The sequence below is a fragment of the Tiliqua scincoides genome, chromosome 12 (genome assembly GCF_035046505.1).
Source record: "Tiliqua scincoides isolate rTilSci1 chromosome 12, rTilSci1.hap2, whole genome shotgun sequence".
Lineage (NCBI taxonomy): Eukaryota > Metazoa > Chordata > Lepidosauria > Squamata > Scincidae > Tiliqua > Tiliqua scincoides.
In genome coordinates this window covers 16,514,639-16,542,414 of record NC_089832.1, presented here as the reverse complement: position 1 = coordinate 16,542,414, position 27,776 = coordinate 16,514,639, and the positions used below count along the sequence as shown (strand labels likewise).

General features: G+C 46.6%; 1 protein-coding gene across 1 annotated transcript in view; it reads right to left on the bottom strand.

Moving 5' to 3' along the window:
• The window catches only part of COL4A5 (collagen type IV alpha 5 chain), a 115,222-nt gene that overhangs the window by 12,426 nt on the left and 75,020 nt on the right, over window positions 1–27,776 (bottom strand). The window contains exons 26-42 of the mRNA XM_066640136.1: window positions 27,605–27,697; window positions 27,417–27,521; window positions 26,958–27,055; window positions 26,118–26,268; window positions 25,350–25,463; window positions 20,094–20,261; window positions 18,739–18,828; window positions 18,128–18,277; window positions 17,460–17,558; window positions 16,940–17,029; window positions 16,256–16,395; window positions 14,679–14,805; window positions 13,654–13,734; window positions 13,469–13,567; window positions 11,277–11,327; window positions 9,995–10,180; window positions 679–812 (exon numbers count right to left, since the gene is read on the bottom strand). Coding sequence (XP_066496233.1) covers window positions 679–812; window positions 9,995–10,180; window positions 11,277–11,327; window positions 13,469–13,567; window positions 13,654–13,734; window positions 14,679–14,805; window positions 16,256–16,395; window positions 16,940–17,029; window positions 17,460–17,558; window positions 18,128–18,277; window positions 18,739–18,828; window positions 20,094–20,261; window positions 25,350–25,463; window positions 26,118–26,268; window positions 26,958–27,055; window positions 27,417–27,521; window positions 27,605–27,697 — 1,976 coding nt within the window. The remainder of the gene's footprint in view (window positions 1–678; window positions 813–9,994; window positions 10,181–11,276; window positions 11,328–13,468; window positions 13,568–13,653; window positions 13,735–14,678; window positions 14,806–16,255; window positions 16,396–16,939; window positions 17,030–17,459; window positions 17,559–18,127; window positions 18,278–18,738; window positions 18,829–20,093; window positions 20,262–25,349; window positions 25,464–26,117; window positions 26,269–26,957; window positions 27,056–27,416; window positions 27,522–27,604; window positions 27,698–27,776) is intronic.

Below are 27,776 nucleotides of genomic sequence, written 5' to 3'. Positions count from 1 at the left end.
GCAGGCTATTTGCTTTCACATCTCGGGAAGCAGGATGCGAAACTAGATATTTTGCGTGATCCCGCAGGGTTGATGTGGTGTCTCCTAGTGTTGGAGGTGGTGAGAGACAACTGGAAGTGTTCAAACTTAACCTTGCTTTCTGAACTGCTGCATGCTTTCCAAAGCCTATCCCTTTCCCCATCAGGATTAGAGCCTTCACTTTGCTCTTTAGAAGGAAAATGGATTCAGAGATTGAGAGACCCAAAGATTCATAGAACTGACAATCATCTAGTGCATTTTAGAAAGCAACACACTAGTCTCAGGGCCCAATCCTATCCAACTTTACTGCACTGGTGCAGCTGCGATGCAGCCCCAAGGTAAGGCAACAAATGCTCCCATACCATGAGGAGGCCTCTGTGACTGCCTCCCCAACACAGGAAGCAGTACCTACTACATTGGCATAGCAGCACCAGCACTAGAAAATTGGATACGAATGGGCCCTAAGTCAGGTTTTAAGACTCAGTTCCTTAAAAAAAAGTACCTCTCAACTAAGCCTGCAATCCCATGGATGCATTCTCAAAATCCCGCTGAGTTCAATGACTCCCAGGCAAGCGCACAGCAGATTGCAGGCTAAATCTCATCCATCCAAATCCGTCAACACTTTACAAACAAAATATTCCCTCCTCCCCATGTACTCACCACGCGTCCTGGTAATCCCTGATCTCCTTTTAAACCAGGCAGTCCAGGTTGACCTGGCAAACCTGGGTTTCCTTTTTCTCCTTTAACTGCTCCAGTTCCTGGGGGTCCCCGGGGACCTTCTGGACCAGGTAGACCTTGACGTGACGGAACAGAAGTTTCAGGTCAGGGTGCAACTTGGGTGCTCTGAAATCTGCTTCTTCTGTTACTATTAAGCCTTGTGCTTAAGGGCCAAAATTCAACTCCCCCCTCCCTTTGGACGGTAGATAGGTCTGGCTAGTAGACCCTGGGAATTTGGAGCTAGTTTGAGTTTCCTAAAAGAGATGTGGCTCGTTTCAGATGATTTATCTCACCTATAACATGTTCATTCAACAACTTTTACTGTTTACTCCACATTTAAAACACTTCTGGCCTTACAGACAAGTAAGGTCCATCTAGGAGGCCAACTGAGGTAGTTGGTCAGGTGGTTGATTGATGAGGGGGTGGGCCACCTTTTCTGCCCACTTGCCCTCACCGCACCTCCTCCTTCTCCACTCCTTGGATTGAAAAAAGAAGGAGGGCCCAGAGCAGAAAAGGAAGCTTGGAGAAGATTGTCAGGCCAGAATTCCAGAGACGCTCCAGCTTAGCGATTTTCAACCAGCGTACCGTGGCACATTGGTGTGCCGCAAATGGCCCGCATGTGCCACAGGAGTTTGGGGAGGGGCATTTACTGGCAGGGTTGTTGGGGGTTGTGAGCCCCCTATTGGCAGTGCGGTGGGCCTTGTCAATTGTGCACCTTGACCATTTTAGTGCCTTGTCAGTGTGACATGAGATGAAAAGGGTCAAAAACCACAGCTCTAGTCCACCACTCTCCTTTTCTCCACGCTTCCTCTTCTGCGCCATCCGTCTCCTTTTCCAGTCCAGGGAGTGGGAGAAGAAGCAGGCACATCACTAGGAAAGGGAGGGGAAAGCATTCTGCCTGCCACTGCAGGTGCTGAGAGATGTTGAGCCAATCCCACTTGGGGTTGGCTCAAGGTAGGGACTCACCTTGACAGAAAGTGGCGGGTCAAGGTGGGCGACTTAGGACGGAAGGTGTGTGTGTGGGGGGTAATATTAAACTAATCCTGGTGATTGCAAATCCACTGAAACAGAGAACAGCAAGGTTCTCTTGCTGACATCGATACAGAAGCAGCTGATATGGCGTTCTGGGGACCAGCTAGGAACAGGAGTTGGACAATAGCCACAGAATCACCAGCAGCACCAAGAATGGGCCCAGGTTAAAGGAAAAGCGCATGTCTCATTAGACACCTTTCCTGTGTATCTAGAAGATGATGGATGATGGCCGGATCCCAAAGGATCTCCTCTATGGAGAACTCGTGCAAGGAAAGCGCCCTACAGGTAGACCACAGCTGCGATACAAGGACATCTGCAAAAGGGATCTGAAGGCCTTAGGGATGGACCTCAACAAGTGGGAAACCCTGGCCTCTGAGCGGTCCGCTTGGAGGCAGGCTGTGCAGCATGGCCTTTCCCAGTTTGAAGAGACACTTTGCCAGCAGCCTGAGGCAAAGAGGCAAAGAAGGAAGGCCCATAGCCAGGGAGACAGACCAGGGACAGACTGCACTTGCTCCCAGTGTGGAAGGGATTGTCACTCCTGAATTGGCCTTTTCAGCCACACTAGACGCTGTTCCAGAACCGCCATTCAGAGCGCGATACCATAGTCTTTCAAGACTGAAGGTTGCCAATAAAGAAGATACAGATCTAGATACATCTTCCTGTTGCACTGGACATCTTTCTAGAGTACGCAAAAAGCTTTGCTTTTAGGACCCTGACGTTATCCTTGGTTAAAGATCTAGACCTAAAGATGCAACACTACACTTTGAATTTGTCTCTCTTAGGCTGCAATCCTAACCACACTTTCCCCAAGAGTAAGCCCCACTGAACAAAATAGGACTTACTTCTGAGTAGACCTCGTTAGGCTTGTACCCTTACAAGTCCTATTTTGTTCAATGGGGCTTACTCTCAGGAAGGTGTGGTTAGGACTGCAGCCTAAGAGAGAGAAATTCAAAGTGTAGTGTTGCATCTTACATAAAACTGACGCCAAAGGGCATTCTACATTTTGTGACTTACATATGTGGCATAGGGAGAAAAGAGAGTTATATAACTGATATGTTTCAATGCAAAATTAACAGATGGGGGTCTCTCTCTAGAGCCAATCAGTAACTTGCAGGTGGCAAAGTAGAGCAGGAAAAAAGGGAGCCCTCAACTAAAGGTGAATTTCTGTATAGCACTTCCTATGCAAAAAGCTTTGCTTTTATTACCCTGCCGTTATCCTTACAACAACCCTGTGAGGTAAGCTGCCTTATCCCCATGTTGCAAATGGGGAAGACTCAGGTTGACTCGCGTTGCCGGGGTCCACCCAGTGAGAAATCACAGCAGAGGTTGGGGACGTCCCAACTCACAGCCCAGTCTCTTGATGTCACACTACACCAACGCTTCACTACAGCCACTACCGTAGTCTAACCTACCTCGCTGGGTTGTTGTGAGGACAAAAGGAGGGAAGGAATCCCACACCACCCTGAGATCCTTGGTGGAAGGGCGGCATAAATTGTGGAAAGCAAACAAATAGGTATTCACAACATTCTGTTAATGAATGCTTTAGCCACATATATCTTTTTTGGAGGATTAACTATGCAAATAGTGATGGGGGAATCACTACCCACAGCCTTGGGAAAAGATATGGTACATTGGGAGGTATCAAGGGTTGGCAAGGTTGGCCTACTGGTGAACAGCTGTGCCCATCAAATATTGGCCAATCTGGCTGGCCAACCCCAGGACCAGTGGTGGTGCCCACTGTCTGGGGACATGCAGGGTCAACCACAGGGTCTCCATACAGGTTCTGTGCCAAGATCCCAAACACCTTGATGCCAGTGCTGCGATTCAGAAACGAAAACAGATATCTGCACCCAGTTCTCATTTTTAATTCAGCAGGATTCACGTGAGCGGGCAGTGCTGTTTGGGAAGACAAACCCGCACCTGATCCGGGTAATTCATAATTAGCGGTCACTCTTAATCCAAACGAGCAAGTGCAAGGTTAAATCACAAATCATTCAAGACAAACCGACCAAGTTAAGAATCTAACCTGGAGGACCTGGAAGGGTCAGAGTTCACCAAGGCCCCGTGATCCATGTTAAGGGGGGATATCAGACACCATACAGTGTGCAAAATAAGACGATTCGTTAGAAGCAGCATAGATGAGAAATATCGACACTCAAACAGAGAAACCCATTTCACCAGCATATTTTGCTTGCACTTTACAACCTTGCAAACCAGCATGCAGAAAAAGGTCCACGCCCCCCCCTGTACAGGTCGCAATGCAGCTACATAGAGTATCATTCACGTGTACAATTTATTCTGGTGACTTGGCTGCTATGATCATTCTTTCCTGAAGGCTTGTTTTAACAGTATAGCCCAGGGGTGCCCAAACCCCGGCCCTGGGGCCACTTGCAGCCCTCGAGGCCTCTCAATGCGGCCCCAGTCTCCAATGAGCCTCTGGCCCTCCGGAGATTTGTTGGAACCCGCACTGGCCCAACACAACCGCTCTCAGCGTGAGGGCGACTGTTTGACCTCTCGCATGAGATGTGGGATGAGGGCTCCCTCCACTGCTTGTTGTTTCACGTCTGTGATGCTGTAGCGGCAGCAAAGGAAAGGCCAGCCTTGCTTTGTGCAAGGCCTTTTATAGGCCTTGAGCTATTGCAAGACCTTCATTCGTTCATATAAGTTCATCTTTAATATATTCATTTATGTAAACTTACATAAATTTATTCAAATTTTAAACGTAAATTAATTATTTTCTTCCCCGGCCCCTAACACACTGTCAGAGAGATGATGTGGCCCTCCTGCCAAAAACTTTGGACACCCCTGGTATAGCCTGAGGCTGGCGAGCTGTTAATTTCACCTAGAGATGAATACTGGTACATCCCTGTCACTGACCTGATCAATGCCCAGGACTATTTTTTTTTTTTAAGATATAAACTCCAGGTTGTTCCCCTTGAAATAATTTAAATTGAATGTGCTTATACAATCCTGGAGCACTGCCTTCTCTGGGGCTGCAACCAGGCAGACTACAGACCATTCAGTATATTTTCATGTCAGTGAAACATTTCAGAATATACATATTCCATGCAACTTTTAATGCTATGCCAGGATACATATAACATGGGTCAGTTCTACCTCCCTTGCTTTTCTCTCTACGCCCTTGCAAAACTACTATATTAATAGCAGAAGATGAAGCTAATACGGACATTCAGCTGCAACAGATAATTCACATTTTGCTATGATTTATACGGTGGCAGACACCAATGCTTGCACGCAAGTGCGAGGCGCCAAAACGGACGGTGACATTGTAGGAATTAATATGGAGCTGAGCGGTATTCAAGGAGGTACTCAAGGAGGCTGGGCCATACCGCTCAACCAACCAACCAGATGTTTTTAGCAAAAGCCACAGCTGTGGATTTTGAGAGTCATGGGTGAATGCTACATAAATCCCCATGTACAGAACTGAACCTGTGATTGCCGTGAGGAAGGTCTTCTTCTTTAGGATTATCATAGCAAAATGTTGAAGACTTATTATCTTAATATATGTCATAGAGATGCGTATGCCAAGTCATTTCTATGCCACAGAAAGAGTTTTAAATGATCATAATTTGGTGTGACTAACAGTGCACTACAACAGGCAATTCACTGAAATCGGAGCACAGCTGGGGGAAATTTCTTATTTTATTGAGAATCTTTGTGATCCCCCTCTGCAAAACCAGAACTGCAGAATACCTGTGCAAAAAAAAAAAAAAAATCCTTTGCAATGTCCTGTTCTCAAGTTACAATGTCCTGTTCACTTGTTCTGGGCAAGCAGGCCTCAAACATCACCAACAGACAAAACAGAACTTCAACGTACAACTTTTTTTCCGGGCAATTCTAAAATAACCTCAAAAGGGTTTCGTTTTGATACAAAAATATGTTACTTGAACAGAATCTCCACTCTACTCATGATGGAACTAACGTCCATGATGTCCAGTGCTAGTCCATCATGAGTATGAAATAGGTTAAAAATATATGAAGTTTGGCTACCAATCAGTTTTTCAAGTCACAGAAAAGTCTAGAAAATAGTCAGATGGCCTCCAATTCTGTGTCTGCTTTAAAGGCCTGTGGGGTCATTAGTGACGTGGCAGGACATCTACCCAAGTCTTGATTACTAACTCCAAGATGTAGACTATCAAGGGTGGATTGCAGTCAAATTTGTGCATCTGTTGTCCCACACCCCCTTCCTGTTCCTTAGACCACTATAGTAGTGTCAAGGTTTAAGACTTGGCATATTCATTCCAGAGACCGGAGACATTTGCTTCCGTCAAATGAATGCATAGTTCATAGTTCATGCATAGTTATTACTCCAGAGTTAAGCTAACCTGTGGAACCTGGAAGTAGGGGATCAAAAGTTCACCAAGGCCATCATTAGAAGGGGGAAATGATATGGTTAGATACATCAATAAACTAAACGGTTTCACAGCGGTCCATCTAAAAATATTCTTTCCATGCACGATGCATAGACCAAACTATTATAACCCGTAAGTCAGTTTACAAAACAATTCAACACAAATAGTCTTGGTATCACTACTTTGGGGGAGGTGGCCATTGAGGAAGTGGTCATTGGTTCTTGAATTCAAGCAAGCTCCTGTTGAGACAGGGAATTCTTCTGAAGCCAATGGTTGCCAGCACACTGAAGAATCCATCCAGATGCCAACACTGTCAATCAAACTTAATAGGTTTGCAAGGCATCCATTTAGGCCCTTGGAAGGAGTTTTGCCTTATTCAGAGAATCATCTGCTTTTTGTGATCAATCACACCACGGCTTTACCATTTCAAAGGCAGTTTTTCATCAACTGGGAGTGGAACTCCTTGCCACAGGACGCAGTGATGGCATCTGGCCTAGATGCCTTTTAAAGTGGATTGGACAAATTTCTGGAGGAAAAGTCTATCACAGATTACAAGCCATGATGGGTGGGTATGTGCAACCTCCTGATTTTAGAAGTAGGCTACCTCAGAACGACAGATGAAAGGGACGGCACTAGGATGCAGGTCTCTTGTGGTCTTGTGTGCTCCCTGGTGAGCCACTGTGAGATACAGGAAGCTGGACTTGATGGGCCTTTGGCCTGATCCAGTGAGGTGCTTCTTATGGGAGGATGCAAACATGGGCTGACTCTGACAGCAACAATAGTTTGGTCTAGCCACCATAGGACATGCACAACGGAGTGAGACGAATGCTCAACATAGCACAGGACACATGCAACACAAACACACACCGTCGGGACTGATCCACTGAGCAGGTATTACTGATTTCTCATTAACACAACCACAATTTAGCGTTGCTCCGTATCAATATGAAACCAGCTTAGGTTAAACTCCACCTGACTGGGTTATGCAAACCTGCAAACTGCCAAAACTGAAACTTTTCAGTGAGGCCTGAAGACTCTGCTGTTTAAACAAGCCTTCTGACTTCATGGCCTTTTAAACATCTTTTATACATCTTTTAGTTGTTTTTTACAGGCCGGATTCCTCTAAGAACTGCTGTTTTATGCTCTTTTTATTCTGACTTTTATCTGACTACTGTTTTTATGGTTTCTGTTAATGTGTTTTTAATATGTTTTTATCTGTTGTTAAATTATGTTTTAATCTGTTTTTAATATGTTGTAAGCCGCCCTGGGTCCCTTTAGGGAGAAGGGTGGGATAGAAATAAAGTTTATTATTATTATCGTCATCATCATCATCATCTGTGGGTTTAACATCTGGGGTTTTGAGTATTCGCAGGCGCCGAACCACTAACTGGAGGGCCTCAGAAGGGCTGCCAAATGAGACCATAAGGCACTTCTGGTTTGTGCCAGCAACTTCTGGTTGCATCTGGGAGGCTCAGGGAGGCTATTTCAGTATCCACGGGGGGTTCTGGTACAGATCCCCTATGGGTATAGAGGGTCCACTGTATGATGTCATGTGAGGTAACAAGCTGCACCTGCTGAAATTCCCTCTTCTATATAATTCTTAAAGGTTCAGGATCCCTGAAGTTGAAAGTTTGCCTAGCCCTGCTATAGAACAGTACCTTGATCACTTACAAGGCTGAGTAATCAAATCTGTGACACAAGGCAGAGCAGTGATGGAAGTGGTGGTGCATTGGGACAACCACTAAAATTAAGTGTTGGGAGAGTTAGAACAGACAAAAGAAAATATTTCTTTACTCAGCGTGTGGTTGGTCTGTGGAACTCCTTGCCACAGGATGTGGTGATGGCGTCTAGCCTGGACGCCTTTAAAAGGGGATTGGACAAGTTTCTGGAGGAAAAATCCATTGCGGGTTACAAGTCATGATGTGTATGTGCAACCTCCTGATTTTAGAAATGGGCTATGTCAGAAGGCCAGATGCAAGGGAGGGCACCAGGATGAGGTCTCTTGTTATCAGGTGTGCTCCCTGGGGCATTTGGTGGGCCACTTTGAGATACAGGAAGCTGGACTAGATGGGCCTATGGCCTGATCCAGTGGGGCTGTTCTTATGTTCTTAACTACAATTCCCAGGAAGCCTTGCAGGTCTCTTGTTATCAGGTGTGCTCCCTGGGGCATCTGGTGGGCTGCTGTGAGATCCAGGAAGCTGGACTAGATGGGCCTATGGCCTGATCCAGTGGGGCTGTTCTTATGTTCTTATTGCTAGGTTGGGGGGGTGGCATTTAGCGCTCTCTCTCAGGTCCCAGGAATTCTTGGGTCAGCCCTGAGGATGAAGAACTCCTGCGGAAATCCAACCTTTTAACCACTGCATATTCTCTGTGATTCCACCAGTCGCGAACTCTATAAGGCAAATGCCATTCACTCTATGGGACAAATACCCCGGGTATGGAGCTTTGTGTGCCTTTAGGACCCCGCAGAAACCTCTCTGAGGCTCCCAACAGGATTGGAAAGTATGCTTCTGGTTTTCTGGAATCTTCAGGAGACTTCCCCAACATGTCCTGGAGTCGTGTGAGGCACCATGTGCTCCAGGTAAGTGGGGGGGGGGCAGATTTGAGTGCAGTGACATCCTGTGTGTGGGGGGGTGCCATTGCAGACCTTTGCCCTGGACGCAGGGTGGGGAGGTCCACCACTGGATACTACCAGGCTTTGCCCTTAGAAGTGAGAAATCCATTTTCTAAACCAAAGGAAATTAGCTGTCTAACACGCCAATCAATGTGGTCAAGTCATACGTGGACAAACAAAAAAAAAGAAGAGACTAGAGCCAGCCTTGCACATAAGAGGCCAAAACATATAAAAGTGTACAGCAGGCAAGAGCTGGTGGCATGGGAACTAGATCATGGTTCTGCGGATCCACTCCGTTAATTTTAATGCAGCAGTTAGGAGCATAAAAAGTAGCTCAGATTTACTGCTTATGCCAGTGGTTCCTAAACTGTGCATGTTCACGAGGCACTGAGGGAAGTCCCTTGGTAACCTCTTCCAGCTCTCCCAGGCACCCCCATCTTGGATCTCTTTCAATCCAAGATGACAACACTCGGGAGAGCTGGAAGAAGAGGGTGCCATGAAAGAAGGCCACCGTGACCGTGGTAAGTTTGGGAACCCCTGGCTTACACTAAGGAATGTCCTGCTTCCAACACAGATTTTATCGCCTGCTCAGTGGTGCTTGCCCAAGGTGGAAAATGCTCACTTCCAGGATTAGTACTCAGACAGACAGCAAACAAGACGTAAGATGGAAGGATGAAGGTGAAATGATGGTGCACTGAATCCGTCAGGGCCATGGGATGGGATGGGATGGGATGGAGCGATGACGCGCATACACGATGCAGAGGTGGGTGATGACATCATCCAATTTGATCATGCTGTGCTGCCAAAACATGAGTGATTTTCATGGGGTCCTGAGAGATGGGGTGCATTATTATGCTTTATGAACAGGATGGATTTTCTGTGGTGTGCCATGATGCAGGCATACTTGGCAAGATGCTATTAAAGTCGACTGGGTGCTTGGTTGGGTGATTGCCGTGATGACATGCGGAGGCCATTTCAAGTCGCGCAAAGGAACTGAATTTTGCTGCCAGGCTATCGGCGGCAGGGGTTGTTTTATTATCTCTCTTGATGCTGCTGCTCTCAGGGAGCCACAAGAAATCGATGGATACCCAAAAGACCCCAGGAAATTGTCTTGTAGAGTCAACCAAACAGCCTATCAGTATTGAGAAAAAAGGTGGACCAGAAATTCAGCCTGGTTCAACAGACCAATAGCCTGCCAGCAAAATACAGCGATTGGCAACTATATTTCACACTCACTCACCTGGTCTCCCTGGTATTCCTGGTGGCCCAAGGTTACCTTTCGGACCTTCTGAAGATGGTCCAGGCAGCCCTGGAGGACCTGGTGTGCCTTGACGACCTGGAAATCCCGGGGAGCCCCCATCTCCCTTCAGACCAGGGGGTCCAGGAGGTCCTGGGGGTCCAGGTAACCCTGAATCACCCTTTTGGCCTGTTTAAAAGAACATGAGATTTATTTACTGATGCTGCAGAGTTCCACAACTGTATGCAGAATAAAGGAGAATTCCTGAATGGGTTGCACCATTACCTCATCTACCATGCTGGTGTCCAGCATTTAGCTACCTCATCTTACCTCAGTGGTCTTCAACCTGTCAAGCCCGAGGACCCACCTCAAACCTCAACACAAGACCTGACTTCAGAGCCCAGTGGACAAGAGGGTTAGATGAGCGAGTGGGCATTTTCTCTTCCTTTCCCACTCAGTGGTGGCTAATTACTGCTGTGCCCTTCTGCCCCTTCTTCCTTTGTAGGCCAATTGGAAGGAGAGGAGGCAGGAGGCACTGAGATTGGCATGGCAAAAACATACACTCAATTTTGAGAGGGAGACAGAGGCTGGGGACAGCAGACAGACTGACAGCAGGGTCCCATTAAAGACTGGAAAGCTTGAGCTAAACAACTCCTCGAAAGCCAAATTCTCTGGAAGGATTCGTGTTCTCTTGGATTCCATCTAGCCCTGGCTACTCTTCAAAACTGCAGTGGGCCTGAATCTTGCATGCCTTGTTCATCGTGACACTTGGGCAAACTCGAATTGCTAGAAGATTGCTGTGAACCCATTTGAGAATCTCTGCCCTAATGGTCAAGTAGCAGCTCTGTGCCCACAAGTGGTCCCAAGGCTTGATCCAAAGGCACACACGGCAGTTATCTTGGTTAAGCTAAGCAGGCGTGGGACTGGCCACAGCCAGGATGGGAGACCACTCTCAATGCTGTCTGTGGACTCCCCTTTATTGATTTCAGGCTCTGTGCAGGTCTTGATCATGCAACCAGCTTCCTTACAGGGCTCCATTCAATTCCCCAGTAGGGTTCAGAATGCAGGCCTGCGACAGGGTTTTCCAGTTTGAAAACTGGTCAGCCCATAAGAGAAAGTGTGTGGTCGGTTCACAGTGTCTAAACACAGCACAGCCTGGGTACCCTGTGTGTGACATCCTGAGTACCGCGGTGGAAGAAAGGTGGGGTACAAATATAGCTAAGCAATCATCTTCCTCACACATCTGTTAACACCTTCCATGAATGAATGAATAAATAAACTTTGCCTGATAGTCCTGGGAGTCCTGGAGGTCCGGGGCGTCCAAAGCCTGGTTGACCTGAAAGCACAACCCCCAGACAAGTTAAATTATATATTAGGGATGGTGAAACCACAGCTAACAAGTCACATCTGGTTCTCTGACATACCATGAGCGGCTTCCGGAAATATGTTGACTGAGCTCTTTTTTGCTTCACAATTAAGGTTAACCAATTTTCAAGCTTTATAATTACCGTAGATACTCGCCTATAGTACATGAAATTTTTGCCAAGTAATCAAGCTCAAATTATCACTTCACCTGATCTCCTGGTCAATCAGAGGGCAAAGCCTTTCAACTCTGAAAAGTTTTGTTTCTCAAGCAGCAGACAGACAGGCACCAAGTTTCTCAAGCAGCAGGCAGGCTTAGAAGCAATTTGTTTCTACAGCAACTGGGACCTTCCAGCCAAAGTTAACCTTTTCTTCTCCTTCCTTCTGCTGCGGCCTGGTTCTGCTTGGCAAATGCTTGCAAAGCAGGTCTGTTTTTTGAAACACCAGGATGGGACCCTCCTTCCCAGGCTACAATTCAGTGCACCATTACTTAAGAATAACACCCATGGAAAGCAGAGGGTCTACTTCTGAGTAAAAAAGATTGCAAATACATGCAGCTGCATCTCTCTGCTGCGAACTGAATTGCACACTCCCGGTTATGTGTTATGGGTTGTATGTTGTACGTAGAGCTTCTGGCTTAACACACCAGACACCTTAAAGGTGGATTTGATTCATGGATCTCCTGCAGTGGTTCCCAACCCTTTTCACTTGCATATCCCTTGGCAGCCCATTTCCATACATTGTTCCCTTCATATTAGCAAAATTATTGTAATTAATAATACAGGCCCTCATCTCCTCTATATGAAAGCCCAGACTTCATGTATTCATCACAGTGTTTTTTTTATCTGTTTGGAGAAGACTCTGCCTTTGCACTGTTTTGCACCAGAAGTGTGCTGAGAAATTCTGGGTGACTGATCACTTTCCATATTATGTTGGATATTGATACTTTCAATATTATGTTTCAGCTTTTTTACTGTGCTGGTTTTCAATCACTGGTTCATACACGAATTGATGACCAAAAACTAGCTATTGGTGGGGCTTTCACAGCCAACTAGCTACCTCCCTTCCTGTCTTGCAAGGCATTCTGGAGCAGGATCTGCCTTTTTCTGCCATTATTCCATTCTTTTTCAATTACCCCTAAAGGTCCTGTTGTGTGTCCCTGGGAGTATGTGAATACCAGGTTGGGAACCACTGTTTTACTGGTATGTAGTTTACAGTGCACTTACTCTGACAGTGTTTACAAAAAGGTGGTGAAGACCAGAATTTAAAAACAATAAAAATGTATCTTATGATCTTTTACTATGTTTTTAATAAATTAGAGACTACAGTTCTTAGGTAACAATTAGTGGTGGGTTATTTTTCAGGATCTGGCCTCAATAAAATCAGACAAAACTATAGTCATACACCCCCCTAAGTTTAACCCCCAACTTATCCGAGGGTCATAGAAAATGCCATGATTGTTGGCTCAAAGCATGCCCTCGACTTAACTGTGGGATCGACTTATAGGCGAGTATCTGCGGTATTTGCCAGGTGTGAGCTGAAATCTGCTGGGCTGAAATGTTAGTTTAATGTTCATGGTGAGTAAATATATTTAAGAATGTACACGTTGGCCCTTGGTATCTGTGGAAGATTTGCTCCCAGAACCCCTGTGGATATCAAAACCTGAGGCTTCTGAGAGGCGCAGTTTTTTGTCAAACCAGACGTACCTCTCAAAAGTCTCTGGGAGGACTTCTGAGGCTCATGGAGGCCACAAAGTGACCTCTCCATGCCTTAGAACACCTCCCAGGCACAACCAGAAGATACTTTAATCGCAACTGGGAGGTTTGGTGAGGCTCTCCAGCTTAGGACCCGTGGTAAGTTAAATCCGCAGGTCCCAAATTTGCAGATAAGTAGGGCCCACTTGTAAATGCTTCTTAAATATTGCAGCTGTCAAACATCTTAAGTTTATCATATGTGGCTCCTAAGTTAAGCGAGCTTGGCCACTTCTTTTATGACAGATCTGTGAATGCAGTACATGCAAATCTGTGAAACACTTTTCACATCTGATGAGTTCAGCTCTGGGGCAATCAACAGTGCAGGAGGGAAAGAGTACACAAGAGAAGGAGAATGCCCAACCTGGTTCTCCCTTCAGTCCAGCTGGCCCAGGGATACCGTCCCGCCCAGGCTGTCCTTTTTCTCCGGGAAGTCCTGGAGGGCCAGGGCGGCCAAGGTCACCTAACATAGTATAAATCAAAGACTCAAGATCAAGATGGACTAAAAGAAACACAACAGAAAACAAGTCTGTCAGATCTTACACCTACCTGGAGGTCCAGGTGATCCTGGGATACCTGGATTACCTGGGGGTCCATCAATACCTTTCGGTCCTGGAATACCTGGTGTACCTGTGAAAGCAAAGATGTAGCTTTATATCCTCCTCCAAGCTCCAGACTAGGTTGCTCCCTCTTCTCCATCTTTTGAGCAAGGAAAGGATGGGAGCAGGGATAAGGAAGCAGGGGGAGAGTCAAGTGGCAGGCTAGAACATCTCTTCTCTAGCCCACCAATACCAGTAGACCAGTGTTTGTCAATCAGTGGTATGGGTACCACCAGTGGTACTTGAGGTGGTGTCTGGTGGACATCTACCAGGACACCTACCGCCCAGTGGTGAGACCAGGAACACAACACAACAAACAGTGGTAGGAGGTAGAAAAGCATGCTTTTCTGCACTCAAAAAAGGCCTATCATGTCCGAGTGTCTATCATGTTGCATGTGGTCTCCCAACCCAGTAGTAACACCATGAAGTCATCACCAGTTACTTCCAATAGTACTTCCAACAGGTGGACCACGTGAAGTGGTACGGCAGAGGGCAAACATTTAGAAACACTGTAGTAGACACTGCAGCGTTCTGGAAGTAACTTTCTCAGCTGCTTCTCGGCAGGGGTGCTAGGTTAAAAAAATGCAAGGTCAGGGTAAGAGGCTGAGAAGAATTATTCCCCTGAACTTAAGCATCCAGGCGATCTCCATAAACCAGTGCTACAACATGCGCTCTGAATGATGATATTTCCATGCTCCACTGGCAATCAGAAGGATATCAGGGAGCTGATACTGGGAGAGACCTTCTCCCTCAGACCAGGATAACTCCTGCCAGTCATCGCTAGATGGGCCAATTGTCTGACTCAACAGGCAGCTATGTTCACGTAATCCAATCCCCAATTGTGCGGGGTGCGCACAGCATGCATCCAGATAGAAAAAGAAAGGAAACTGAAGCATTACCTCTTTCAGCAGCTAAGGCATGAGAGCGTGAGGACAAAGGGGAGAAAAAGACAAGTCAGATGAAGTGGGAAATTACCTGGAAATCCAGGCAGGCCAGGTTCGCCTTTTGGGCCTGGGGTTCCGGACAAACCAGGCAACCCAGGATTCCCTGGGGAACCTTTGGGGCCAGGACTCCCTGGGTATCCAGGCTCACCAACATCACCCTAGGGGGTAGGGTGGGGGGAAAAAAGTACAGGAAATATTTACGTGTGGTTGTCGTCAAACACTGTTCGGCCTCTTGCGACGCTGGGAAAAGCAGCAGCAGTGACAAAAGGAGAACTGGACTTGGAACAATAACCCCCCGTCCCACTGGAACAATAACCCCCCCCTCCCACTGCCAGCCCATCCAGGTAGCCACCTTCTGTGGGTTGCATCAGTGGCAGATTGCAAGGGGTTGGGGGGGGGAGGAAGATCTGGGGGGCCTTTCACCCTGCCCTTCAACCTGCATTCCAAAATATTCCCGCTAAGGGAGCCCCCTTCACTTGCTGTGTGGCAGCTCCTCGGCATTTCAAACATCATCGCTGGGATTCCAGGAACGCTGAGCTCCAAGCCATGTGGGGTTCGGCTTCAGTGGACTTTGAGCTGCACGGCCACGCAGCTTAAAAGGAACAGAGCTCCTTACCTGCTCTTTGTGCTGCCGTCAGACCCACAAGTCCCACTCCTGGGTTTGATGGTAGCGTGCATGGTAAGGTTTCAATTTTTTTTTTTTTTTGTAGTGGAGAAGCAGCAGACCCAAGACAGTATCAGATGGTGTTGTACATCATAAGAACATAAGAAGAACCCCACTGGATCAGGCCAAAGGCGCATCTAGTCCAGCTTCCTGTATCTCACAGTGGCCCACCAAATGCTTCAGGGAGCACACAAGATAACAGACACAACCTGTGTCCTGGTGCCCTCCCCTGCATCTGGGGACACTGCCCCTTCCTCCAACGCATTCTTCCTTTAGCCCAGCGATTTTCAACCTGTGTGCCATGAAAGGTCCTCAAGTGTGTCACGGTGGTTTGGAAGCACAGCAGCTGAAAATAGCTGAAGAACTCTTTTGGGTTCTGTGGCTCTATTTCTAGGGCAACCGTTTGTAGTAGCAAATGGTCGGTCCTTTTTCCTCTGCCGGCAATCAATTTGGCAGACGGTCCCAGGGGCAGACAATTTGTTACTACAGACAGTTGCCCTAGAAACAGAGCAGCAGAACCCAGATGAGTCTCCCAGAAGCCAGAAGTGACATCACAAGAGGAGAAAGCCACAGGGAAGACTATACAGGTCCATGTGCCATGAGCGGAAAAATGGTTCCTGGATTTAAATTCTTGCAGGTGGCCTTGGGAGCAGGGGTTTAGTCAAGGGTGTGCGATGTGGTGCAAAGCCCCAGGACTTCTCCTACAGGAGAAGCAGTGATGTTGTCAGCAGGAGCACTCTGGTGGCACTTCCTATTAGCCAGGCTCAAGAAAAATAAATCCAAAAAGACTGGGAAGAGCCACTACCAATCAAAAGTCCCACCTACTGATCTGCTGGGGTGCGGCACTGCCATACACACCTGCACATGAAAAATGAGGACACGGATACATGAGCTTTCACTGGAGCACACCTGTTTCTATTGGAAAGAGCGTTCCAAAAACATACCTTAGGGCCTGGGAGGCCAGGAATTCCAATGCCTGAAAGGCCTGGATCACCTTTCTCGCCCTTCAGTCCAGGGAACCCAGGAGAACCAGGCTGGCCAGGACGACCTCCTATGCCCTGTGTTCCTTTCACACCTGGGGGACCTGACCAAAATAGGAAGGAGACAAGTTCTGCAGTGGCTTGTAAACACTCAAAAGTGAACCAGAAGGAGACCCCAAGCTTATGACCACTGCACACTTAAGAAAAGCTCTTTAGATAAGCAAACTGATCCTCCAGATTCTATACATTTCTTTCCATGCATGTCTACTCAAACATAATCCCCAGTTTTATTTGGGATGGGAGGAAGGGGGGAATCTGTGGACCTAAATAAAAATCTAAGCAACAGAGAAGACCAATGTGGATAGTTATAGACACCTGCATCTCAGACATAAATAAGCTGGGATCACTGAAAAATTTGGTTTTTAAAAACGTATTTTATTGAAGGTTTTCAAAACTACAATTTTAACTGGCGATATTTTGCAAACCAGGCCCAGATTATACAGGCAATTTTGTTGTTGTTATCGATGGCTATTTTTCATAAATAACCCAGCAGGTTCACCAGACCCCTTATTTTCCCCGTCATAATCTTCCCACCCCAACACAAAACACAACCAAACAACAGACTTAAAATAATGTTGGAGTAACTACCTGGAAGTCCCATTTCTCCAGTAATGCCTTTCTGTCCAGGTTGACCAGCTGGCCCGGGAGGCCCAGGAAATCCCAAATCTCCCTTGGGGCCTAGGAAGGCATAATTCTCATGAGTTGTTTGGTACCAAAAAGTCATTCCCATCATAAAGCACGAAAAATAACCTTGTGACACCTCAACGCTGATCAGGTTTATTGCAACATCGGCTGTCATGGGCACAAACCCCATTTGCCAATGAATGGCTATTGGAACACAAGCACACAAGGTCATGAAATGCGTAAGGTCAGATATGCCTGGGGAATTTCTGTGCCACTTTCAAATGTATTGCAAAGGCTACTGTTCTGAACTGGGATGTTTCAGCGAAGAGAGAACTGGAGTTTACCTAAGTAACAGCAAGGCCTATGGGCCCCTCCTTTGGAGTACAAACGCCCAGACAGTTTGGTTTCAGCACATCTTCTTATGAACTTGTGGTCACCTTATGCATGCATATATATACAAAACAGCTGTTTGAATCTCACTCACCTGGTAACCCCGGCGTACCTGGCGGTCCAAGCAGTCCAGGAAGCCCTGGCTCACCTGGGACTCCTTGGTAACCCTTCTGGCCTGTGATACCAGGAGCACCTTCAGGGAGACAAAGCAACGGAAAGAGATGCACTTACATTACAACAAAAAGGGACAGTTTGGACAACTTCACTTTAGAGCATCCCAACTGGGTGGGGGTGGGAGCTCGGTCCTAATTCAAATTAAAATGAGCGATAAAGATTTGCCGTCAGGTTCCACCAAGACCTCCCAATTAACTATGTGAAGGACATGTACACACGAATCGCAGATCCAGCGGGACATGGCATGGGACACTGCCTCATGCAACCTGCTTCCTACGAAGGACGGGTTCCCTTCGGTGTTCATGCATCACGTAACAACTGCCACTGCTGAACAGATCAACAGCCTCTATTGAACAGCACTGTGTTTGAAGTGATGCACAGGCCCCTATCCGTGATGAGCAATCAAGCACAAGAGGCACACACTTGCTGCTGAAGTTAGGTGGCATGGAAAAGGCGAATCATTCAAGAACATTGAAGACGATTGGTTTGTCACTTGGAACATGCTGGACTAGATGAGTTTTAGCTCTGATTCAGTGGGTCTCTCCTTATGCTGCATAGGGAAGGAATCCAGAAACAGCAGCTTCTCACCTGGAATTCCTGGTTCTCCTTTTTCTCCTTTAGAACCCAACTGGTCCAGATCGATTTTCCCTGGAGCTCCGGGCAGCCCAACCTCGCCTTTTATTCCTTTCTGCCCTGCAGGTCCAGGACGGCCTGGCTGCCCCGGCAAACCGTCACTGCCTATAGTGGTATCCAAATAGGGAATTGGTCATCAGTTGCCAACAAAATATCATTCTTTACAATTCCCAGTAGAAAAAAAAACCCAGCAATCCCTTTTGCTTTGCAGGAGCATCAGAGTAAACTCAAGCATTCAAAAGATTGCAACAGCTAATTTTTTTTTTTAAATCTTGCCATTGCTCCAAGAAATGGCAATGGGTGTTCACTTGCCTGTTTATCCTAACAACACGCTGAGAAAGGATAACTTGGCCCTATATCAGCCATGAGCTTCAAGGCTGAGTGGAGATTTGAACCCACCTGTCCCTGATCCAACATTCTAACCCAGCGTTTTTCAACCTTTTCCATCACAAGGCACACTGAGAAGGTACCAATATTGTCATTGGTTTTTTGAGGTCGTCCCTTATTCCTAAACTCCAAATCAACATAATTCAAATTTCGAGACAATTGACCACCACACTTCTTACCTCTAGGGCCAGGAGCACCACTTCTGCCATCAAGTCCAGAAGGACCTTGAGGACCTGGGGTGCCCATCACACCCATCTCACCTTTGGCACCTAGAAGCATAGAAACACAAGTTTTATCGTGAAGCTCAAGAAACCCTTCAACATTTCTTCGTATTGCTTTGCATCCAATGGGATTAAGCTACGAAATACAAGCATCCTACTACAGCAAATCTTTGCAGTCATTCGTTGCAAAAAAAAAAAAAAAAAGTCATGTTGTCTTAATCCATGGAACGATTTGAGAAGACTATGCTGACCTATTTTTTATAGCTTCAGACTACGACCTGGTTGCAAACATCACTCAAAATATAAAACCACAGTTTTGACACAATTTCCCTGCAAGTGCAAGTAATGCAATTTATCTAGAACAGACTTGCTGGTGGAAAAAGGTACAAAGACTGGGCAGCATATACAGGTTGTGTCTCATTATCCACTGATTTGGCATCCACTGATTTGACTCACCACTGATACCAGGGACCTTGTTACAAGGGAAAAAAGCACCCAAATCCTACCTTCCTGCTGTTAAATCACACTGGTTGCAAGCTTCTCGGGGTTAAAGGTAGCTTTAAAGACCCACTTCTGGGTTTCTCGCTCCTCCACTGTCACCCCCCCCAGTTCATCACTACAGATGCTATATCACATGCAGTCATAATTTTGTTAGATTCCATTCTTCACCCTATTTAGTGGCTGACTGAGGTATAGTGTGTACACATCCTGGGGAGACAATTGAGGAATAAAAAACCTGGGTCTTTAAAACTATTTTTCCACTGATTTGGTATCCACTGATTTTTTTATCCACTGAGGGTGCCGAAACCACTCCCTATTTTTGTCACAAAACCAGAATTTTTTTCCCCCTTTCATTACACTTTGAAGGTGCCAGGAGGGCTGCAGAGGGGGTTGCAGGCTCCCCGGACCCTCTGGAAAGTCATAGCAACCTCCAGGTAAATTGGAAAAACCCTTTCCTCCCTAACAGCAGCACAATTGTCCTGATCATGTTGCCACCCCCTCTCCTCCCCCGCAAACACAGGTTCCTAAACTCTCCCTGAGTTTGGGATTCTATGACCTAGTATATTTATAAATTGAATAAAATTTTCTTCTCCTTTGAGTACCGTTGAGTTTCTTTGTTGCTTTTGAAACTGTACTTTTTTTAAAAAAATTGTGAGTTGCTTTGGGTCATTTTTTCTGAGAAAGGCAGAAGAAAAATGTTAATCTAGAACTCCAGGCTCATATACAACTATCAGTTCCTACAGACAAAAGTTCTCCAACAGTTATATTAATCATTGTGCAGCTGGCAAAATAATAATAATAAAAGCATTTACCTGGCAATCCTGGAATTCCACTTCGTCCAGGTGTTCCCGGAGACCCGGGAGGCCCTGGGAGACCAGGTTGACCAGGTAATCCTGGGTTGCCTCTATCACCCGGAGGACCAGGAATGTCGGATCCTGGTGGGCCAGGATCTCCCTTCTCACCCGATACGCCTTTAAATCCTAGACAATAGTTAGAAAACAATTCTTCAGCAAGTGAGAACACGCAATGGAGGACACAGCTCCACATACACGGACAGAGAAGGTGCAGGAATGGGCTACAAATGGGTTCCATTTTGGTCTGCAGCACATACTTTCCACAAAGCTATTCCAAATCTGCTTGTTTTATTCTTTCTTCCCTTTAATCCTTCTCCACTCTGTATTTTTCATAAATTCTTTTTACATTTTTAACACTTCTCCTGCCTGTGGTTGGTTGGTTGAATCCTGTCAAAGCCTGTCTCCAGTCTCTTGAATCTGGCTAGATTTTATTGCTTAGGTTTGGGATGGGGGATCACACATGTGACCGGGGGGGGGGGGGGGGAATCTAAAAATGGTCTCTATCTGCCTGGCTTTGTCTTCATGGTGGCAGAAGAGTTTACAGATTTTTGCCCTGGCATAAAACCAGATTAGGAAAAGGAGGGAGGCAATAGCTTCACTGACCCTCCTGGTCATCACAGCCCCTTATTACTGGGTGATCAGAAGCAGAATAAAGCAGATAAATGCACTTCCTTAATCAATAAACCAAGATGCAGGTAGAGCAGATGGTCCAAAGCTGGAAACTGTCTCCTCAGAAGTAAACTGTCTCCTCAGAAGTAAACTTCCCCAAACAGATGGTACCATGACGTCTAAAGACCAGAACTATTACGTTGGACTGGCTTTTTAAGACAAAACAAGAACAATATATTTAAGATTTATTGTTTTAAAAAACTTGGATGAAGAAGCCACAGTTACCTGATGGGCCTGCATGGATGAAATGCGAGCACATTAGAATTCATCGGGAAGTTGAGACCCGGGGAGCGGTAAAGGGTTGCGAGAAGGCCGTTAGGTTAGGGTACAAAAGTAAGCACACGTCAGTGTTAGGACAAACGTCTAGACAAAGGTCACAAACCACAAGTCACCAACTTAATAGAATGACAGTTTGAATAAATGGGCTGGAACCAGAGAATGGCAATCCAAGAGCAGTACAGAAAGTCGGGATAAAAGGCATGAGATTCTATATACGTTTGGTTTAAACAGTTTGCAGTGTGCAATAACCACTCAATCCAGGGAAAGAAGACGGACTTTTGTTTACAGGTTTTCCCAGAATAGCATATGGCTCTCAATAACTGAATGCCGTCAACTTGACAATCAACGGGCTTTTCTGCTTCCCAAGTTCTGCCAAAACGGTGGCATTGCTGAGACGTATCCATTTACTGGACCGATTTGTTCCGAAAGGTCGCAGGCGCAAGGAGGCAGCAAAAACGTCCGGATAGGTGGTGATGGGCACAGAGGAAACCGTGAACCAAAGCCGCGGTTCCCACTCGGACTGCAACTAAGACAGTGTTAACGTCATCCCAAACCTTTAAGGCAGGTGTTAATTCTATGCAGAAGAAGAAGAGCAAAGGAAGGAAGGAATTTTCCATCACAGCAAAGTGGAGAGTGACATCATGCTGATATGTCAGAAGCCACAGGAAACACACAGTGCATGAAAGGATAAGGATTATGGCGCCAGCGTGCCACAGGGGGACGAAACAGGAGCCATTCGGGTTGTTTGAGACAGGTAGATCGACCGTCCGCTTTATGGAAAAATGCATGCTTTGTATAGTAAAAAATTCTCAGTGATGGGTAAATCATTGCATTGGGCAAGCAGAGTCGGATTCCCAGTGGCATGTAAATACATGCTCGTTAACAGTGATATTATCTGTGGAGACTCGCCAAAGATGTGTGTGGAGAGGTAATGGAAAGGTGACAAGGAGCCTGGCCACCCTACCCCAAAAGATCTAGGAAACAATGGATTGTTTGTGGAATACAGGCACCCCCCCCCCAAATCCACAGATCTTGTTTACGTGGAATCACGTATCCATGGTCCTCTGTCCTCATGCACCCATTACTTACCTATTTCCCTTTACTGTGGCGCCAAGCACTGTCTCTTCCTTTGCAGCCTGTTATAGAAGGCGAGAAGCAGCCAGCCGAAATGCTAGAGGAGAGAGGCAGCCAGAATGCTAACAGGAAGCTTCCTGCCTCCATGATCTTAGTCTCACACCTCTTGCATTCCAGATGGCTGCTTCTTGCGTTCCTCTTCTAGCATTCGGTCATGACAACAGAGTTGTCGTGACTCTATTAGGTGGATCACTTGAGTGGCCTCCACTTTGGCACAGGGACTGGCTTCTCCAAGGGCTGTGTCTGAAGCTCCTCCACAAGTCCCAGTTCAGAGAACGTGAAAACGGAGAACAAGAAGATATCCTGTTGTCCCCCATGAATTTGGTAAGACTACCTAATAGCCTAGTCCATGTTCAACCAGCACATTGTGCCCACAGAGCTACTCAACTTCTACTGCTTGGCAGTCTCTTTGATTCTCCAGCCTGCTGTGTGCCTTCTGCTGGAATACATTCATACCACACGTTCCTGTCTTTGCCAATGACAGCTTCCGGTTGGATTCCCTCCCCAAGTTTCCGCTTCATCCATCCTCTTTCCTGATTCGAATACTGCCAGACCTTTAGCTTGGAGCTTGCCATTGCCTGAGTATGCCTTGCCTTCAGTCTCAACCCAGGCAAGATTTGATTTCTGGCCCAGATCGAGATTCCTGGTAGAATGGGGAATCTCTAGCCCAACCATGACTACCAAAATCTCAGCTACCCGACAAGTTCAGAAGAGGAAAAGAAAATCTGGGTCAGCACACAGAGACTACAGGAGTCCACCAGGATACCTTTTTAATCTCTTTCCACAGTCATGAAAGCTAGACAATGTCTCCCTTTCAAGATGAGAGCAGTACAGAATGGGAACAGGTGTGACGGTGCCAGGTGTATTTTGCATGTGGATGTGCTCATGCAGCCATGAATTTTCTCGAATGCACTCAGGGCAGACTCCCAGCCCACAATTTCACATGATCTCCAGCATCACGTATGTGGCAGATTGTGGTCATGCAATACAGCAAAGCGTGTGTGCACGGCAAAGAAACAAAACATATCCGGAGAGAAGTTAAAGGTTCATCTGAAAACATCCCCACTGTGCAGATTTATGGGAGGTGGTCTCCATGATATTGCCTCAGGAGTACAAGGGTTCACCAGTTCCTGCCTGGGCTTGCGTGAATATGCAGTTTGTATAGACCAGTCACTGTCAGCACCAGGTTGCTTGGGGGGCCCTGGGAAACAGACCTGAACTGGAGTCCCATGGCACCCCTGCCCATACCTCCTTGGCATATTTGATGCCACCATCACCACTACCGAGGGTTTGGGAGTAGTCCTAGTCAGGTGGGCCTTCTGCTAGTGCCCAATATGAACAACCCCGACACCATTCTGATAACCAACTCCTCCACTTGAGCACTGTAAACAGAGCCACAACTCTTCCCATGTTGGGTGAAGTTTTATAAAACACAGTCACCACCATGGGAACTGGTGTAACCAGATATGCACCACTCGTGTGGAGGCAAAGCACACAAGCTTCAGATGGGTGCAAGTTTACAGCAGGATGCTCCCGAGGTAATCCCAGCCCTTAAGAACATAAGAACAGCCCCACTGGATCAGGCCATAGGCCCATCTAGTCCAGCTTCCTGGATCTCACAGTGGCCCACCAAATGCCCCAGGGAGCACACCAGATAACAAGAGACCTGCAAGGCTTCCTGGGAATTGTAGTTAAGAACATAAGAACAGCCCCACTGGATCAGGCCATAGGCCCATCTAGTCCAGCTTCCTGTATCTCACAGCGGCCCACCAAATGCCCCAGGGAGCACACCAGATAACAAGAGACCTGCAAGGCTTCCTGGGAATTGTAGTTAAGAACATAAGAACAGCCCCACTGGATCAGGCCATAGGCCCATCTAGTCCAGCTTCCTGTATCTCACAGCGGCCCACCAAATGCCCCAGGGAGCACACCAGATAACAAGAGACCTGCAAGGCTTCCTGGGAATTGTAGTTAAGAACATAAGAACAGCCCCACTGGATCAGGCCATAGGCCCATCTAGTCCAGCTTCCTGTATCTCACAGCGGCCCCACCAAATGCCCCAGACCTTCATCGCAGGGTCCCAATTTCAACCCAAAGGTAGGGAAATAAGCATTTTCTCTTATAATAGACCTTTTGTGAAACAGGGCTATGCAAAAACATCACACACACACACACACAGTCATATAGTACAAATATTTCTTAAAAGTTAAGCAGCTATAAGAGTGGGGCCACTTTTACAAGCATCTCTCAAGGTAAAGCTAATAACCAATACTAACTGTAAACATTAATTTCCCAGAGTTTCAGCTGGTGTCGAGTTGCAGAAAGCATGCCTGCGTCTATATATTTAGAACGAAATTTCCCAACTGCCTGTGGGAGAAGTCTTGCAGTCTGTAAAAAACTCAAATTTATGTCACCGGATAGATGGTGTGAGATCACATGACAGCACTCCTTAACATCAGAAAAATGCCCTGCCCTGCCTTGGAGAAAACCAGCAAGTCCAAGAGAAGAATTCTAACTTGTCCCTCTTCCTGACATGCTATGATTTCTACATGCAGGAAATTTTTGGTATAGAGAAGCATTCAAGGGTTAGTCATACATTCAGCTATACCTGGATACAATCATGTTAATTTGTACCCAAGTGTTTATTCATGTGATAAAAACTCCTTGGGGAGAATTGTTCCACTCAGTTTTCAAGGGTTCCATATATTGTGCCTGGGTAAACAGACCTTCAGCCATGGGAACCACCTGCCACTTGAAGTGACACAGCACAGACATAGGTTTAACTCTGCAGTGAGGAGTCAATTGTAACCTGAAGCTGGAGAATTCCAAATTAATATATATATTTTGTTGCTGAATGAAGCCCACATTGGAAATTGCCATCTCAGAAAGCAATTATTGCAATCCAAATTAACAGTATTTCTAGGTCACCAGGGGTGTAAGGAGTTCCAATTAATTTTGTTTCAGGTAACAACACAAAAGCTAACCTGGAGCATCCAAAAATATAATCAACCTTGTATTATTTGATTGGGACAAACTGATGAATACGCTTATCTGAATTGTTCCTGTAATGATGGCTTGGAATTGTGTTACTTACAAAGCAGATACTTACAAAGCAGATATTTGGAGACTCACCTGGTGGGCCTACAGGTCCTGGAGGCCCTGTTGCCCCTGGTGGACCTTGGCCACCAATTCCTGGTAACCCTGGAGGACCTACTAACCCAGGCTGGCCACGGGGTCCAATATCACCTGAAATGGAAATTCTGATGAATGGGAATCTTCAGAAGCCTGAACACTCTCCAGAAGCAACATCTGAAGAGATGCAAATGCATATTTAAACACGCAGTTCGTTCCATGCACCTGTTTGCCCATTTATTTCAATGGATTGGATTTATTCACAGGTCTGTTCTTCTGCACACGTTCCTTTCCGTAGGTGAGAAAACTTTGCGTACGCAGTATGCCAAACCATGGTTGATGCTAATCATGTTTCAGAACTCAAACCATGGTCTGAACATACAAATATTACTCGTTAAACCGTGGTTTCAAACTGTTCATCTGACCTTGCTTTCTGCTCGTTTATTGCTCTAGTCCACTGGTTCCCAATTGGTGGTCCGTGAGACCCTCAAAAGTGGTCCACAAGTCCCTCAGAAAAAAACAGGAGCACCTTTGACCACTTCCAGCACCTCATTGAGTAAGCACTCCCCCACAACATTAGAACATAAGAACATAAGAACAGCCCCACTGGATCAGGCCATAGGCCCATCCAGTCCAGCTTCCTGTATCTCACAACGGCCCACCAAATGTCCCAGGGAGCACACCAGATAACAAGAGACCTCATCCTGGTGCCCTCCCTTGCATCTGGAACATTGCATAAGAATGATCATTAGGCAAGAATTTCTGTACCTTTAGGTCCTGGAGTTCCGTCAAATCCTGCACGTCCTGGGGAACCAGGGCTGCCTGGAAAGCCAGGATCACCTTTGGGGCCTTGTGCTCCATTAAAACCTGGTGGCCCGGGTGGTCCGGGAGGTCCTGGGACTCCAAATCCACGGTCTCCCTGAGACAAGATAGAAAGAAATTACCAAGTGTAGGAAAAAAATAATAAAGCAGTAATTCAGAGCCCGCTTGATCCCACCCCACACAACCCTAGAACTCAACAATGCACCAAACTATGGCCAAAGAAGCTTAACTATGGATTGGTGCTATGCCTGAGAATTGATAAACCAGGGCTTGTCATTAGCCAGCAGGGAAGAAACAGAAATCACAGTCGGACATGGGTTAGCAAACCATGTCTGTGCTAACCATGGTTTGGTGGGATGTCTGAATGGACAGGTCATTTACAGACGGTAAATGCTCCATTTCCAGAGGCTGCTGAAGATTAAGGTGCTGTGCCAATGGGAGCTGGTGGTCAAGATTTGCATATTTTCCTCTCCTGTCATTTGCAGCTAATGAGTTCCTTGTGAGAACAAAGTGCTTATTTTTGGCCATCATCTACTTATTACTTCCTGCTTAATAATGTCTCTTCCAGGCCTCTGCAAGCACCATGAATGCTATGTGTCCCACTACATCAAATGAGCTTGACACCCCTGTTCTAGAACGCCTCCTCCCTTTTTTAAAATCAGGATTTAAAGGAACAGAAGCCAGGGCTTGATAGGATGTTGCAGGAAAAGCAACGAGGGGCAGTGAGAACATTAAGGAACACCAAAGACAATGAGAAAGCAAAAGCAGAGGAGCCCTTTTCCAGACCTTCTGTCCTGCTAATCCAGGTGGCCCAGGTGGTCCGTCCAAACCAGGTCTTCCAGGAGGTCCTGGTGCCCCAGAGGCACCTGGTTGCCCAGGGAAACCTAACACACAATGAAAAAGTGTTGCAGCACAATAGCGACAGTACTTTAGAGGGCTTCAAAAGGGACATTTGCGACCTTGAATTTTGTTTTGTTTCTAAAGTTGAATAGCCTCAGGGCTTGTGGCAATTTCTTATTCGATTTTTCCATCACCTGGATTTTCATTGGGGGCTCTGCAGGACGCACCAGAAATTGGATCCTGACCCGCCAACTGGAGCTTGACCCACAGTTTGAGAAACGCTAGTCTAGCAAGCTTTGTGCCTGAGGAAGTGGCTGAATTCACAAGAGCACATTTACACAGTTTAATCCCAATATTCTGCCCGCTATACCAACTTGACATTCTAGAATACGACACTAAACAAACCTTTGGGCCCCGGTGGGCCGGGAAATCCAAGCCCAGGTAATCCTGGATCTCCCTTCGGGCCTGGGATCCCTGGCAATCCAGGTTGTCCTGGCTGACCAGAGTCGCCTGCAGACAAAAGGGTTTCATTAGTACAAGAAAAATCCCGAAAAGCATGAAGGCCATTTCATCAAGCACAGCCAACCTCTTACCTGGAAGCCCAACTTCACCATCCCTGCCTGGGGGGCCAGGGATACCGGGAGGCCCTCGTTCGGTAAGGGTTTGACCAGGTTCCCCTTTGGGTCCTGAAAGGAAAAAAAGGTACAAGTCACAGCTAATAACCACCAACTTAAAACAGGCACCTGAAGCAAACAAATACCAAAC